We start from the raw sequence: 14,946 nt of genomic DNA on the forward strand, positions 1-14,946 counted from the left end.
CTGTACAGGTAATAAAGACGGGGAAAGGTTTTTGTGTTTTCTTAATAGGTGAAGAAATCTTGAAGACCAGAGATTGGAATATGCTGAATTTTAAATTAAAAAAAAAAAAAACAAAAAAAAGTTAAATTGTCCGGCTGTGGAAGATGGAGCCTCATTTTTGCAGCCACTTTGAATCACGCGTTCATCTCTAAATGCGCTGTTTTTTTTTGTTTTTGTTTTGTTTTGCTTTTTGGTTTTTATTTTTTTGAAGAGCTAACTAACCCTGGCTGCGTCCAGTCTGAGAGAGCATTCAAATGGACTTGCTTCCTCTCTTAGTTATAAGCTGTTTAAAAGCGCATCCTATGTTTGAATTGTGGATGAGAGGTTCCCTTGGCAAAGTGAGGAGGAAAATTCTTCCTACCCCTTTATTATTAATTCACGGATTCAGTCTTGGTTCGGCCTACAGGAGCAGTTAACTGGAAGCCTTTGAAGATCGATAACTTTGCTGAGGTTGTCCAGGTAGGTGAAATCGAAGACCCACAGTGCCTGGAACGTGCTGTTTAATGTGTCCTAACTGTGTTCTAGAGAAGTTATTTGTAGCCATAGTTGATTATTGACTTGCATGTATCATCAGGTGGTTTTTTAAGGAGTGACTCCGTTTTCAGGCTTCCAGATGTGCTCCAAGTCATATTATTGAGGATGTGGAAGAGAACGCTTGCTGACAAAGCTCCTGGCAGCTTTACAGAACTTTAATATTTAGTTAGTTCATGTAACAGCTGATTTCAAGGCTTTGCTCTCTTCGAGAGACTGATAACTTGATTTGATTAACTGAAGAAAGCTGGAAAAATGTTCGTTCCTCATTATTTTTCACTTGTTACTTTCTTTCGGGTTACTTTTAAAAAGAAGATTTCACCGATCACAAGCCAGTAGAAGACTTTCAGCCCAAGCAAGGGTGAAGACAGCTCTCTCCAAGAGCAGAGGAAGTCCCAGTGGAGAGAACCCAAGCTTGTTAGCAGAACTCGTCGGCATGTCTAAACAAGGAGACGACTGCTACTTCTATTTCTATTCTACCTGTACCAAGGTATGGCTGGTTTTCCTTTGCCTTGCTTTTTTTCCCCCTTTTTTTTTTTTCAGGAAGGAGTAGATTAGGAGGAGGAAGCACACTGGTCTTTGGTTAACTTGAGAACCAGATAGATTCTGAATTCAGTTGTAGCAACATGAGGCAGCAGCATGGCCATTTTTGAGGCTGTACTCTATTTTCCTTGTTGGTTTCCTTTTGGTTCCAGGGAGACAAATGTGCCTACCGCCACTGCGAAGCTGCTCTGGGCAATGAGACGGTCTGCAAGCTGTGGCAGGAGGGTCGTTGTTTCAGGAATGTCTGCCGATTCAGACACATGGAAATTGACGTGAGTGCCTAACGATGTGTTCTCAAAATAAATCAACAAAAGCATTTTTCAGTGCCGTAGGTGCACTGATTGTGCTTTTGCAGGATAGATTCGTTTGCTTCAAAATCATACTGGTTTCTGTTACCAAGAGGGGGGGTGGGAGGAAGCAGAGGGAAATAAAATCAATGCCTTAGGTATGTCTTAGCAAGATATTTTTATTTTTTTTTATTAGATGCTGACAGTTTTCTCAAGAGATGCAGAATAGCTGTTAAATAGACTGCTAAAACCTGCTGGAGCAGGGGGGTAATAAACAGGCTGTTCTATCCTCATGGGAGCAGGCTTGATAATGAACTATCAGGTCTCTTCTGACCCACAGTCCTTCAGATAACGCTGTTGTAGCTGCCTGGGGTAGGAAGTGGGGAAAGTTAAAGGTGCAGCAGAACTAAGTGTCCAAGAAGTAGTTCTAGACAGGGTTAGCCTAGGCAATTTCAGATGTTCTTTTTCCCTCTGAATAATCCTAGTATAATCCTAGGTGTATTAGTTTAACCCACCCTCAACGGATGTCTGAGAGTGCCTGTCTTCTCAAACTGAATGATGACCAATCTAAATGTGCATAGTGGTTACAGCTTATGCAAACTTTGTGAATATGCCCAGAAATACTACACTTAACTGAGAAAGTGACCTTTGGAATGATGTTTCAGCACTGTGTTGTGACAGCTGTCACGATCTGGAGCTGTGCATCTCTTTGCAAGCCTCAGGTACATGTTATCACAAGCTTTTCTTTCTTTCTGTCTTCAGAAAAAGCGCAGTGAGATTCCTTGCTACTGGGAGAACCAGCCGGGAGGCTGTCAGAAAGCCAACTGTGCTTTTCATCATGCAAAGGGACGTTACATCGATGGACAGTTCTTACCACCAAGCAAGAGTGAGTTTAGGTCCTTTTTCTTTAAGCGCTGAAGAATTAATTTTGAGTAGTACTTAGTGGGTGCCAATCCTGTAGGGGGCATCAGGTAACTGTTCATTTGTGAGTGCAGGAAAAGGTCTGCAGTCATAGGTGTACTGCACCGAGTGTACTGCTGGTGTTTGTTTTCTGCTTTCGTGCTCAGCTTCTCTTTGCTTAGTGTGATGTTTGCCTTGCAGTTTGCTTCCTGTTGTTTCCTCTTTTGCTGGGTGGTAGGGAGATGTGTTGTTGTTCGAAGGGAAGTCATTGTTCACGGCGTAAGCAGTGATGGGATGGGCAAAAGGAGATGCTGAACTCGTTGTCTGTGCGGGTTATCTGCCTTTGCTACCATCTCTTTGCATTGTGGTCAAAGTTTTAAACTGCCATATTACCGATGATCCTCCTCTTCCTCTAGCTACACTGCCAAGTCCGCCTGAGTCCGCGGACGATGATTTGAAAGTGGCTCAGATGTCACTGCAGCAAAACAAACTTTCTGTCCAGTCAAATCCCTCTCCACAGCTAAGGGGGTGACAAAAGTGGAAAACTCTGAAAATGTCCCAAGCCCTACACACCCTCCAGTTGTAATCAATGCTGCAGATGATGATGAAGGTGATGATGGTGAGCATGTTTTGGTTCTTGGAACGAATTTGTGCTGTAAATGATTGTGTAAATCTTTGGTTCTTGAAGGAATCTGTGCTGTAAATGAATGTGTTAAATCTTTGGTTCTTGAAGGAATCTGTGCTGTAAATGAATGTGTTAAATCTTTGGTTCTTGAAGGAATCTGTGCTGTAAATGAATGTATAAATCACAGATGACCTGAGGTCTGACTAGCAATAGGGCAGGCAGTCTGGCCAGGTCACTGGTGGCTTTGTCTGGCAGTCGGTGGACAGAACCTGAAACGTTGGAGGAAAGCTTGGAACCACTCCTGGCTTTAGCTGGTCTGTTGTGTAAAGTTCTATATGAAACTAGGAAGGAAATTTCTTTTTTCTGTCTGAAGAGCAATGTGTTGTGTAGTAGTTAAAGCTGCAGAGAGAATCTAGAGTCCTAGATGTTTTGTCCTAGTGTATTCTACTTAGGAGTTCATCAGGTCAGTGTAGCTGTTTAAAAACAAACAAACAAAACAAAACAAACAAAAACAGCAACAAAGTTTTTTACATGAACCATGGGCTGAAGTGTCACTGCATGAGCTACGTAATCATGACCAATCTGGTCTATGCATAACTGAATCGATTTTTCCCCTTCAGACCAACTTTCTGAGGAAGGAGAAGAAACTAAAACTCCCATCCAGCATCCAGCTGCGGAAGGCAAAAATGGATTACGGGTGATTTCCACTCGGAAAGGCAGTTCTATTACTACTAAACAAGGTATGCCAGCACCTTAGTAGGATAAATCAGAAGAACTTGACAGTTAACTCAAAAGCAGTGTGGTGTAAAAACACTACAAAATGTAGGGGTGCTGAATGGAGTCGGTTATTTCCATGATCTCATTTCTGCCATTAATACCATCATGTGCCCATTGGGTCAGAAAGGTGAACTCCTTTTCTTTACTTTTGGAGAACAAAACAGGGCCACAGCATGGAGTTTAAATGGCTGCACGTGCAGCCTTGCAACCACTGTTGATAAGCCATATCTAACAATAGAGGGATCTAATATCGTGTAAATGGATTAAAATTAAAACTACATTTTGAACCCTGAAGGATGAAAGGAGGGGCAAAATGCCATTGGTTCTATGGCTCTTTCACTTGTGAGGAGTGTTGACAGGCTTTATTCTAAATACTTCAGAAAGTTCCTGAGCGCTAAGAAGCCTGAGGACCTGTGGTCCTCAGTGAGTGCCTCTAAGCCTGTCTCATGAACTGTTTCCTGTTTTCAGAGGGCAATCTGAATTTTGGAATAAAAACACTTGAGGAAATCAAATGGCAGAAGATGAAGGAAAAAAATAAGAGACACGGTGGTGAGTTAATATTCCCTACTTTCTTATCCTGTTCACGGCAGGTGATGGTGACTGGGAGCTGCTTGAGGGACAGACTTCCATTTTTAGCTGGGGGCATAAAGCAACCTGATTCTCAGCCAGCTGGTATTCTAAATGGGAGTTCAAAGGGCAACCAGAGGCAAATTAGTCACCTCTCTTCTTTACATGCTCTGCTTGCTGTATTTTTGACAGTAACAAATCATTTAAAGTTTTTTGTTCTTTGTGATAGTTTTTTATGTTGGGTAAACTTCCTTATGTTTTGGTTGCTCTGAACAGAAGGTTCTTCAAGATCTTCTCTTCGTCCCGTTGATTCTATGATTTTTCCTGCTCCAGAAAAGGAAAATGTCCGGACAGTGGTGAGAACTGTGACACTGTCTTCCAAGAAAGGTAATAATGAATGCTTTTGTTTTGATTTCCTTACTCCTAAACTGGAGGGTTAAGCAATACTTAAAACAATTCACCCATGTTAGCCTTCTGGTGCTGCCTTCTGTTCAAAATGTGCTTTTATGCTTAAAGTCCCTGGTTGTACTGGAAAGATTTGGTGCTCAGGTTAAGTGCAGTGGCAGGAGAAAAAAAAAAGTGTCAGTATGCAAATAGGGGGGTAACTGAAAAACAGAAGAGTAACGAGAAGAAAGAGCTGTAGAAGACAGTGCTATATAAGAAGCAATTTCTGAAGCATTAAAGAGGCTGACAGTGGCAGGTGTGGACACAGTATGACAGGAGTTTGTGTATAAATTGTTTAGAGCTGTGCAAATGCCTTTTAAAAGGAAAAAAGTGTGGAAGTACTTTTACTCGTAGACATTCACCTTAGAAAGGAATATTTCTCAGCATTTGTACCTAAGAATATTCTGCTTGCTTATGCAGCTTTGTTCTGCACAAAGTATAGGTGTCAAGCAGACTCAGATTCACTCTCTACTATCTCAGCTGGAATTTGAAGCAAGCACTGAGACTATTAATATTTTTTTTCTATGTTAACTATAGTTAAAATATGAGTTTATGTGGTTTAGCTGTCAAAAGAGTGTCTGACTGGGGTTTTTTGGACATAGGCTAACAGGATACTATTTCTGTTGGCTACTGGTTTCTGTGAAATAGAAAAAAAAATTCCCTTTTGTTTTAGGGGAGGAACGTGTGGTTCGAGTAGATCTTGCTGATAGACAAGGAAAACGGAAAGCCTCTGCAGGTAAGAACTTTTTATGAGCTGTTACGTAGGTGCTGCCTTCTATATATGACTGCATTAAAGAGTATTTGTGATGTATGAAAGGAAAATACATTGCAGTGGAGATCTGTGTTGACGGCAGAAATGGCAAATAAATAAATAAATAAATCATTTAGCAGCTGAAAGGCAATTCTATGAAAATATGCTTGAAAAAGAGAAGCTTATTGTTGACTGTTCTCAAACCTTCCTGCAAAGAAAAGTTCTTACAATATTCCTTGTTTTCTCTGAAGATGATGTAAGCAGCCTTCCAGTGAAGCGCAGCCTTGCTGAAAGGCTGGGGAAGAAGGTAGAGGCTCCGGGAAATGCTGACAAAGCACCCAAGAGAGAGACAGGTACTAAACGGGCATCTGGATTGGATTCCTGGGTTTTGTATTTAGTCTTTCTGTTTGTCCTTTTCCAGTGATGTTTCTTTTTGCATGTTGGCTGAGGTCGTAATCACTGGGATTCAAAGTCACCTTTCCTGTCTTGTTTTGAAATGTGAACCTGAAGTTGACATTATGCAGCCTCCCTAATTCGTTCTTTTTCTGTTTTGCAGTTCGAGTTCCCAAGTCTCTGAAGGACAGGCTGGGATTACCTCCTAAACAGACCAGTACTGAGAGAGGTAACAGCTAGATATTAAATATGCTTTCTCCTCCTTCATTTCCGTGAACTTGGACTGCTTTCATACATCCCGAAAAACTAATTTAAATGAAAACAAAGATCTGACGCCTCTTGCTTGAGTGCTGAAGCTCTTCTGACAGCCACTATCAGAACTCTGGCTCTAGGTGTGTGTTTATTTTCTACTTGTGCCTTGTCGAGGTTTTTAGCTGCTTCTGTGAACCGTTACGTACAATTAGAATAGAACCACTGCCAGGAGCAGGAATTTGAAATGCAGTCTGAAAAAGTAATAAAGTAAAGCAGCATTTCTGTGTAGCAGTTCTCTCTGGATAGGGCTGGTCTTCAAAATACAAGTGGCTCAGAGGAGGAGGAGAATGTTGTTCTAAGGATATTGTTCTAAGATGCATTATTGGGAACGCTCAAGATGAGTTTTCCTTAATGCTCTGACAAATTTTGGAGACTTAAAATATTGCTGGACTCTCTTTAAATGTTGGTGCTTCTCCTCATTTCTTGATGATGACAGGGAAGGCTGCTAAGCCGATGGGAGAGATCCATGTGAAAACACTGGAGGAAATCCGTCGCGAGAAAGCTCTTCAGAGACGCGAAACTCAAGCCAAAGCCGAGGCTGAAGGGCATGGTAAAAGTGAAGATTCCAGCGCAGGGGCAAGAGCTGCTCGTGCAGGTCGCATCCAAACTTTCTCTGAAGCCTTGTCTGAAAAAAAGAATAATCGCTTGGTAGAAGAGAAGAAAAAAGCAGGAGAATCCCATAGCAAGAGCAAAATTCAGGGTGAGTCCAAGAAGCAGCTCGCTCTGTCCGGGCCCAGCAAAGGGCAGGCGAAGGAGCCGGCAGGAAAAGTCAAGCCAGAAGGAGAAGTACGTGTTAAAACCTTGGAAGAAATAAAGCGTGAGAAAGCTCTGCGGATGCAGCAGAGTGAAGGAGATGTGCCAGCTCCCTCAGCACTACCCGGACCTGCCCCAGCAGAGCAGAAATCTTTATGGAGCACAAAACTAACAGGTAATAAGATGCTTTAATGCCTGCCCCAGTGAGGTGCTTCCCATATTGAGCAAGTTCAGTTTGCTCAGGATCTGCTTCATGGATAAATGCTGAATGGCTTGCACATTGTAGCCTTTCTCTCTCTCTCTCATGGGACACAAGGAAATAAATGCACAAAGGAAACAAGTACCCAGCTTTCTTTATTTCTGCCGTTGACAAAACTTTTTTTTGTCTTTTTTTAAAGCACCTGAAAAAGAAGAAAAGAAGACAGTGGAATTGAACCGGCCTTTTCCTAAACTTTCCTCTGGACCTGATGTACAGGTGAGTCCTCTGTGAAGACACACATACATTCGTACAATTTCTGATAATTCTGACAAGTTTTGTTACTCACCGTGTGCCACCCTCTTGAGTGTGTTCTTACCCTTCAGCACCTGGTAGGAGCTGCAGTGCAGTCTAAATCCTATCGCCAGCAGCATTTCCAGACAGCTCTGTAATCCTCAAACTTGGAATCAGTCTGTTTATACCACAGCAACAAAGAAACCCTGTTAGCACCAGCTGAAATCTACACAGTTAACGTGGAGGGAATTCTTTTTGTTCTTACTGACTTGATCTGTCAGACATGAAGGATTTAATACAGAAGGCCAGAGTTCTGTGTTCAAGGAAATCAATCTGTCAGTGGATACTGTATAGGGGAACTTGTATGACTTTCTGCTGCTTAAAAAGAATGTGATAAATAGATGTACAGCAGAACATCCTATCTGTTTAAAGAAGCTTGCCATAGTGAATATTGCAGATATGTGAGACTGTGTCCATAGTAAAGCATGGCTCTTGCTACAGGCAGAATTTTATGGAGAAAAAAAAACACAACAGTAACCTGAACAATATTAATATGCTGTTCCACATCAAGACCATTTTGGAGGGATTGCTGATCAGATTTACTTAACGAAATCTCCACGGATTTTTCTTTTTTTTTTTTGTCCTATTCATGCACTCCTTTTCTTTCCTTCTATCCCACTCAGCAGAGTGGAACTCGTAAATGTCCAGAGAAGAGCTTTGAAGAGCGACGGTGGGAGAAGTGGCAACAGAGAGAACAACAAGAGAAGCTTCGGCAGGAGGAAGCTGCTGTCAAATCTACTGCTGGCTTCTTTAATACTGAACCAGCAGGGAAAGTGGCAGCTCAATTTCAGGGTCAGGAAGCTAAAAGTAAGTGTTGAAGGTTAAGAGTTACTTAGGTTGTCTTCTGAAATACAGACAGAAGATGACAATTCTCATGCTGTAACTCTGGCAGGGTGCATTTTGCCACGCAATGCTACGAAGCGAAGGGTGTGCTTTCTTTTTCTTAGTTTGTTTCTTTTCCTGCCAGCCAGATGTTAGGTAAGGAACGGGAGACTAGAAAATGACACTACAAGTGTGGACTTTGTAGAACAGCTTAACTGTGGGACATCACTGCAAGGGAGAGGAAGCTGGTACAACAGTTGCATACACTCTTGTCCTACTATAACTGCTGCTTTTTCCTTTCCTAGCGGGAGCAGGACTTTAAATATAAAAGCCGTCTATATTTGTGAACCTAGCTTGCACTTAGGATTGCTATGTGTCGGAGGTGTCCCTTGTCCTGGATTATTATTTACTGTAGCTCTTCGGTTTCTTTGTTCCTTTGTATGGCTTGTTGGTAGACAGAGTTTACTATGTGGAAAAGATTCCTGAGAATCCAGGCAATGGCGGTGTAATTGTGCTGGCCAAATGCATTTAACTGTGTAGAAGGACTGTGGAAATGATTAAGAGAACCTGGATTTTTCCTGAGGCAGAGCAAGACTGTATCAGTTCTCTCTTCCTTTTACTCTAGCCAACTTTATGACACCTGCGAAGCCTTCGCGTGGGAAAGTCACTTTCCCCAAGAAGAAGGCACTGAAACGTAAGGCACCTGGGAGTTATCCCTCTGCCATAGCAGCTGTGGAACTACAGACTGCCTTTGATGCTGACATGATGGGACCTCCAGCCAGAAAAGCAGCCATGGTAAGGCCAGGGGCTAATGCAGAGATGGATCCCTTGTTAAATTTCTACCCTCCTCTATTTGAAAAGGTGGAAAACTCAAACGTTCTGCAGGCCTTCTGTTTCCTTTGAAATCCAGTAGCTGTCTCCAGGATGCTTGTAGAACCCTTCTGTATTTATGAGATGAATGGCACTCTTTAACCGGTACTCTGATGCTGTGATTTCTCTGGTGTGGGGGATTTTGTCCATTAATGCCATGTTCTTAAAAGACACAAGATCATGAGTAACCTCCAGGTGAATGTGAACTTTCTTCAGGAGCACCTTGCTTTTGTATTTTGGCCACGGCTCCGCAATGCCAGAGGAGAAGCAGTGTGGAGGAAAAAGCTATTAAGGAATCTTTTACCCATGTGTCATAAATACTGTTTTGCTGCTTTCTAGGGTGTTTCAGACGTGCCGGAGCACGTCCCAGCCATCAGACTTGAAGAAAATCCCCCAAACAGGTGACAACCCCAACTTGCTCTTTTTCTTAATCAGTGTATATCCCCAGGGAAACATAAGTTCTGTCACATGTGGGAAAAAATGAGGGTTCTGAGATAATTAAAGCCCAAATCCATCAAAGGAATAAGTCACCTGAAACCACTTTCTAGCAGCTAGCAGGATTGCTTAATTAGGCTTTCTTGAAATGCTGCAAGTCAGCACAGCTTTCCGGTGACTTCTTGGGTTGTCTGAATACCTGAACGAGGATGAGGTGAAGTTCTACTCCCTCGTGAGGTGATAGATGATGAGTAGTGTCCTCTGCCTTTTGGTCCTCAAGAATGCCACCTCAACTCCAGGTGCCCTGGCTTCACAGATAAACCCCCAGACTGAAAAATGTACCTGGTAACGCATCGGGCTCTAAATGTAGCCCTGGGTTGATTGATAACAATCCCTGTGTAAGATTGAAGCGTAGGAGGGCTTGCCTACAGTTTTAAGAGCCGGTTTGCAGGAAAGGGATTTCCCGTTAAGAAATGGCATATCCTGATTGTTCTTTCTTGCTCTCCCAAGACCTGAAGTGCGTCTTGGAAGCCCGGAAAGATTTGAGGAGCAGATGGAGATGGATCTCGAGACCTCGACCTCAGCTTCTTCCCAGCTAGAAGAGGCACGGACACGCCGGCTGAGTTCCACAGGGAACGCGCCCTTATCTGCGGATGAAGATTTTGAGAAGCTACTTTGGGAAATCTCAGGAGGCAGACTGGAAGCCGAAATCGACTTAGACCCAGGGAAGGACGAGGATGACCTCCTCCTTGAACTCTCCGAGATGATTGACAGTTGAACTGCGTAGTCCTATGGTAGAATTAAAAAAAAAAAAAAAAAAATTAAAACTGTTCTTCTTGTTGGATACCCCGAGGTGATCCTTTTTCTAACTGAGGCTTTGCAATGAGACTTAAAGCACAGTCCAAAGTGGTAGAAATTGGCAGGATCTGCACTCAGTTGTCCTAAATTTCCCTGCTGGTCAGAGGTAAGGTCTTGTGCATCCGTTCTCTTACCTTCGATATCGAGAGGACAAAGCACTTCTTTTGGCACAGAAAGATCTCCATTGGCACGCCATGGTGGCTGCAAATCGATCTTCTGATGGAGCGATGCTCTGAAGGCTTAAACATAAAGCTTCTTCCTTCCTCCGCCCTTGGCACAACTCGATGTTGGGCACATTGTGAAGCTTCGGTGTTCTGATTTCTCGGACAGTTGATAGCCAAATCCTGGAGTCACTATGTCAACTCTTGACTTTTACTCATGTATGCCGTTGTTTTGACTGTACCTGTGTCAGATGATGAAGCTGTAGTGGTGGGAGGGAGCAGAATCGTTATTCCAGTGTGTTGTGGACCAAACTTGCTGCCAGGAGTGGGGGGTGGGGGTCAGCCCACCCAGCCTTCCTTTCAATTATCAGGGAGGATCAAATGGTGAAAAGCAGCAGCTCTGCCATGCGGCTCCGCTACCCCCACTCCCTTCTCTTGTGCTGTACCAAAGTTCCCCCAGGCTTTGGTTGGTGCTTTTTGCTGGTGTGAGGACTCCGGGGCGAGCAGTCGGGACTCTGCCACAGTTACGGGGTCGATGAAGGGTTGTTTAAGTGCCTCTTGGTTTTAAAACTTGCTCCCCTGAGCTGCTGGCTCTGCTGCCTGCTGCAGCAAATGTTCGGGTGCCATCAGCATCGCGCTTGGGCGTGGGCACTGACTCTGCGGAGGACAAAGCTGAGATTCGGGTGTATTGTGTACCCTGCCACCAGCCATCGTTTTTTTTCCCCTAGCAGATCAATTTTGAATTATTTTCCGAACTTTTCGCGGCACGGTAGGCTCTTCCCGCTATGATTTGTGAAGCTGTGGGGGCCCTCAGGCATTTGCTGCTGGCAGAGGAAAAGCGCTTGTCGAATTTGTTGTAAATACTTAATGTTTGGACAAAACCACGCGTCTCTGTGTGTGTGTGTGTGTGTGTGTGTGTGCGCGTGCTGTGACGCCCCAGCCCCACCAGGGAAAACCTCCGCCGACGAAACTGCTGCTGGAGCTCACGCAGGCCTTCATCGTGCCAAAGGACTTCACGGGGACTTCTGCCGGCTCAGTAATGGGGGAGAAAAAGCAAAATCAGGAGGAGGAGAGCTCAGAGACTGCGCCCACCTGCCCTCGCTTTCCCTTCACCCCAAGCCCTGTTCTACCATCAGCCTTCGCCTCTTCTGCCTGCGGTGCTGGCAGCGGGAGCGGCGAGGCGGCGGCAGCCATGGCGTACCGCGAGCAGGACCAGAAGGTGCAGAAGGTGATTGTGCAGCCCATCGTATCCTTCCTGTGGCTGGGGGGTGCCAGGGAGGTGGGTGGGGGGCGGCTCGGACCTCAGGGGTCTCGGATCTGGGGCCCTGGGGGCTTGGCCTGGGCCTTGAGGCCTTGTCGCGGGGCCCTGAGGCCTTGTTGTGGGGTTTGGGACCTTGTCCCGAGCCCGGAACTGTTGTCCCCGTGCTGAGCCCTTAACGCAGCGCCCCAGAACCTCATCTTCTGCTACCTGCAGAACGTGAGTACCACGGGGAGGGGGCGGGGATGGGGATTTGGGAGGTGTGGGGGGAGTGGGGAGGGTCTGGGGATTCCCCTCGGTGAGTTTTCGGCTCCTGGCCGTGTCCCGGGATGGGTTTGTGGGGGATGGAGAGCTGTGCGGCGTGCTGGTGGGCACAAGGAGTCCAGCGTTTCCCCCTCGTGTAGCTGGGCGTGCAGGGGTGTTCCCTTGTGACTGGAAACGTGTTCTTCACCGAATGTGTAGTATTCACCCGATGGTATAACGCTCAAATGTCAGATTGCTCATTGAAACTGCCCCTGAGAGTTGCTCCTCGGAGTGTTTGGGAGCTGTCGTGGCTGTGGCTAGCAGGTATTTCTGAACACATGAGAGAACAAAAGTGTTCAGTGTTTGTGGCCCGACTTACTCTCCTCCTTCGTTCTGCAGAGGTCGAGGATCCAGGTGTGGCTCTATGAGCAGGTGAACATGCAGATAGAAGGCTGCATCATCGTGAGTATCCGCACGTCCCCATGTTTCATCTTTCATTTTGCCTCATTCACAATCGTGTTTTTTGGTCAAGAAAAGTTATCACAAGGAAAAAAAGATTTGTACTTCTCTGCCCTTCCCCTCGTCCTGCCTTTCCCTCCCTCTCCTGAGCCCTTCGTCAGGCCTTGCTGGGCCCTCTGTCCGGCTGTCTGTCCGTCCATCCGACCCTCTGGCCATCTGTCCCACCACCCTGCCCCGTCCCTGCCCTCTCCCTAAGGAAGGAAAGAGTCCCCGGGCTGCCTTCTTGGGGGGGGGGGGGGGGGGGGGGGAAGAGGGGAGGTTCTGCTGAGAAAAAACTGAAAGATTTCCCCCTTAACGGTTGCCTTGCGAGTTATTTCGAGTTCCAACCTTCTGCCTTCCTTCCGTAGCAGTGTCTCTAAGGGGTGCGCTGTAAGGCAGCCCTCATCTGGCGCGTTGCTCCTCCGTTCCCCCAAGGAACTGCCTTCAGGATCTGACTAACTCTGGATGCACCCGGTTGTCGCCTTAATTTCTCCTTTAGCTTGCTGAAAACAAGCCGGTTGGGTGACCTTTTGCGTTTCTCGCTTAAAATTTGGATCGAGGAGGTCTGTGTTTCCTTACGCTGATGTCCATGCTGAAGGTGCAGAAGGGTTCCGTGCTGTTGCTTGGGTCAGCCTTGTTGCCAGGTTCAGAATGTTTAGCCTACCGGTGCTTCGGTGCTGTTGGGCTGCACTCAGAGTGTGAGCTCTGGGCGTTATTTCTCAAATACTGCATTATTTGAGCATACAGACCCGAGATATTCTGCGGAGAGGTGATTTAAGGCACATCAGAACCACTGCTGTGGCGTGTGCCAGCATCGGACACCCGTTCGAGTGATCGGGCGGAGCAGGTGAATTGAATTTGGTGCTGGGTGGCGAGGTGGTGTTGGGGGAAGAGCTAGGCTAAGGAGAGCTTCCTCTTGCTCTGCCCCTTCCCATCTCAAATGGCCGCTTCCTGGGGAGATGGGTTCGTTTGGAGGTTAACTACAATGTTACAGTGAGGATAAGGAATCATCTTTAGTCCTGTAGGTATTTGCTGCCAGGCCGCAGCGTTGATTTCAGAAATTGTATTTAAAAAAGGGAAAAGAAAGGAAAGATGTATTCTTTAACATACTCTCTTTTCTCGGAGAGTAGATGGAGGAGCTTCAGCAGTGCCCTTCCTCCGGAAACGATTCCCAGTGTCTGCTCAGACACTGAGGAGAAAAATGGAGGAGAGCCACCCGATAGAAATAAAGGAAAGAAGGGGTCATGGATTAAGGGAAAAGCACTACTTAAAAAATTGGTGCTCTCTAAAAACGGGTTAAGGGTTTGGGACCTGCAGGTGCTGCCTACAGCTGTGTGCGTTGCAGTCGTGCCTGTTGCCACTGAGCAAAACTGGGAGAGCTGCTTTGTCGAATGTGGCGTGTTAAAGCACATGACACTGCCTGGAAGAAAAGCACGGACTTCCCTCGTGTGGGACTTCTTCCCTAGCGATCTGTGGTTTACCTGATGGTTTCCCATAAGCTGTGAATGTTTAAAAGAAAAAAAAAACAAAAACAAAAAACCAACACCAACGTTGAGAGTGGTGAAGCAGATCCTCACCTGGGGACTCAGAATCAGCAATGACATCACCATGCGAAGCATTGTGTGCGCTTCGGGTCGGGGCTGCTGCGAGCCTCGCAGCGGGGAGGGAGAGTGGATCCGGGGTGCCTCTGGGTCAGCCCTCTGCCCTGGTGGCTTCGTGAGCACTGAGAGTTTGACTCCTGTGTTCCCAGCTTTCGCTTCCGCACCTGTGGTGTGGCAGAACCAGCGAGCTGCTTCCTCAGCTGGAGGAGGAAGAGGAGTGACCTCAACATTGCCGAGGTAAAGCAAAATTATGGAAAAGATTTGGCAAAGATGTTGGTTGTACCAGCGCGGCTGCTGCAGCAGCAGCAGATCCTGGAGCATTGGAGAAGATAGAGAGGGGTTTCTTCGTGAAAAGAATGCTGTTAAAAGTGTTTTCATGCCAGAAATTAGGATAAACGCCTCTGTTGTTTGACATCCTCTATTGACCTGGCACATTGGCATTACAGTGTACCTGGCACGCTGTTTGTATTAAAAAAAAAAAAAAAAGGTATTTTAGTCAGGGCAGGCCAGAAACCTGCCTTGGCACTTGCACATCGCAGCAATGCTTACAGACCCTGCATCCTGGCCTGGCAGCCAGGATCTAAATCCGATGGTGCTGTTGGTAAACTGAAGCTCAGGAAGCGCTTCTGGGTTTTTCTGTCCTTCCATGTGAATTTTTACCCTGTGAAGTTGGTGTATGAAGCTATTTTCGTAACAACAAATAGGTTTAAAAGCAGTTTCAGTTTAAC

General features: G+C 45.7%; 1 protein-coding gene across 1 annotated transcript; it reads left to right on the plus strand.

The window, feature by feature from the left end:
• Window positions 1-1,006: 1,006 nt before the first annotated feature.
• LOC311207374 (zinc finger CCCH domain-containing protein 11A-like) lies at window positions 1,007-14,551 on the plus strand (the record flags this gene model as incomplete). The annotated part of the gene is given in 23 exon segments (XM_084283378.1): window positions 1,007-1,060; window positions 1,266-1,385; window positions 2,163-2,286; window positions 2,717-2,827; window positions 2,830-2,919; window positions 3,546-3,665; window positions 4,171-4,251; window positions 4,546-4,656; window positions 5,387-5,449; window positions 5,716-5,817; window positions 6,021-6,086; window positions 6,606-7,097; window positions 7,321-7,397; window positions 7,505-7,510; window positions 8,096-8,279; window positions 8,920-9,089; window positions 9,504-9,565; window positions 10,110-10,372; window positions 11,228-11,310; window positions 11,559-11,897; window positions 12,519-12,581; window positions 13,117-13,139; window positions 14,368-14,551. Coding segments are annotated over 23 exon segments (2,988 nt in total).
• Window positions 14,552-14,946: the final 395 nt, after the last annotated feature.

This window comes from Netta rufina, assembly GCF_964035555.1.
Source record: "Netta rufina genome assembly, chromosome: 3".
NCBI lineage: Eukaryota > Metazoa > Chordata > Aves > Anseriformes > Anatidae > Netta > Netta rufina.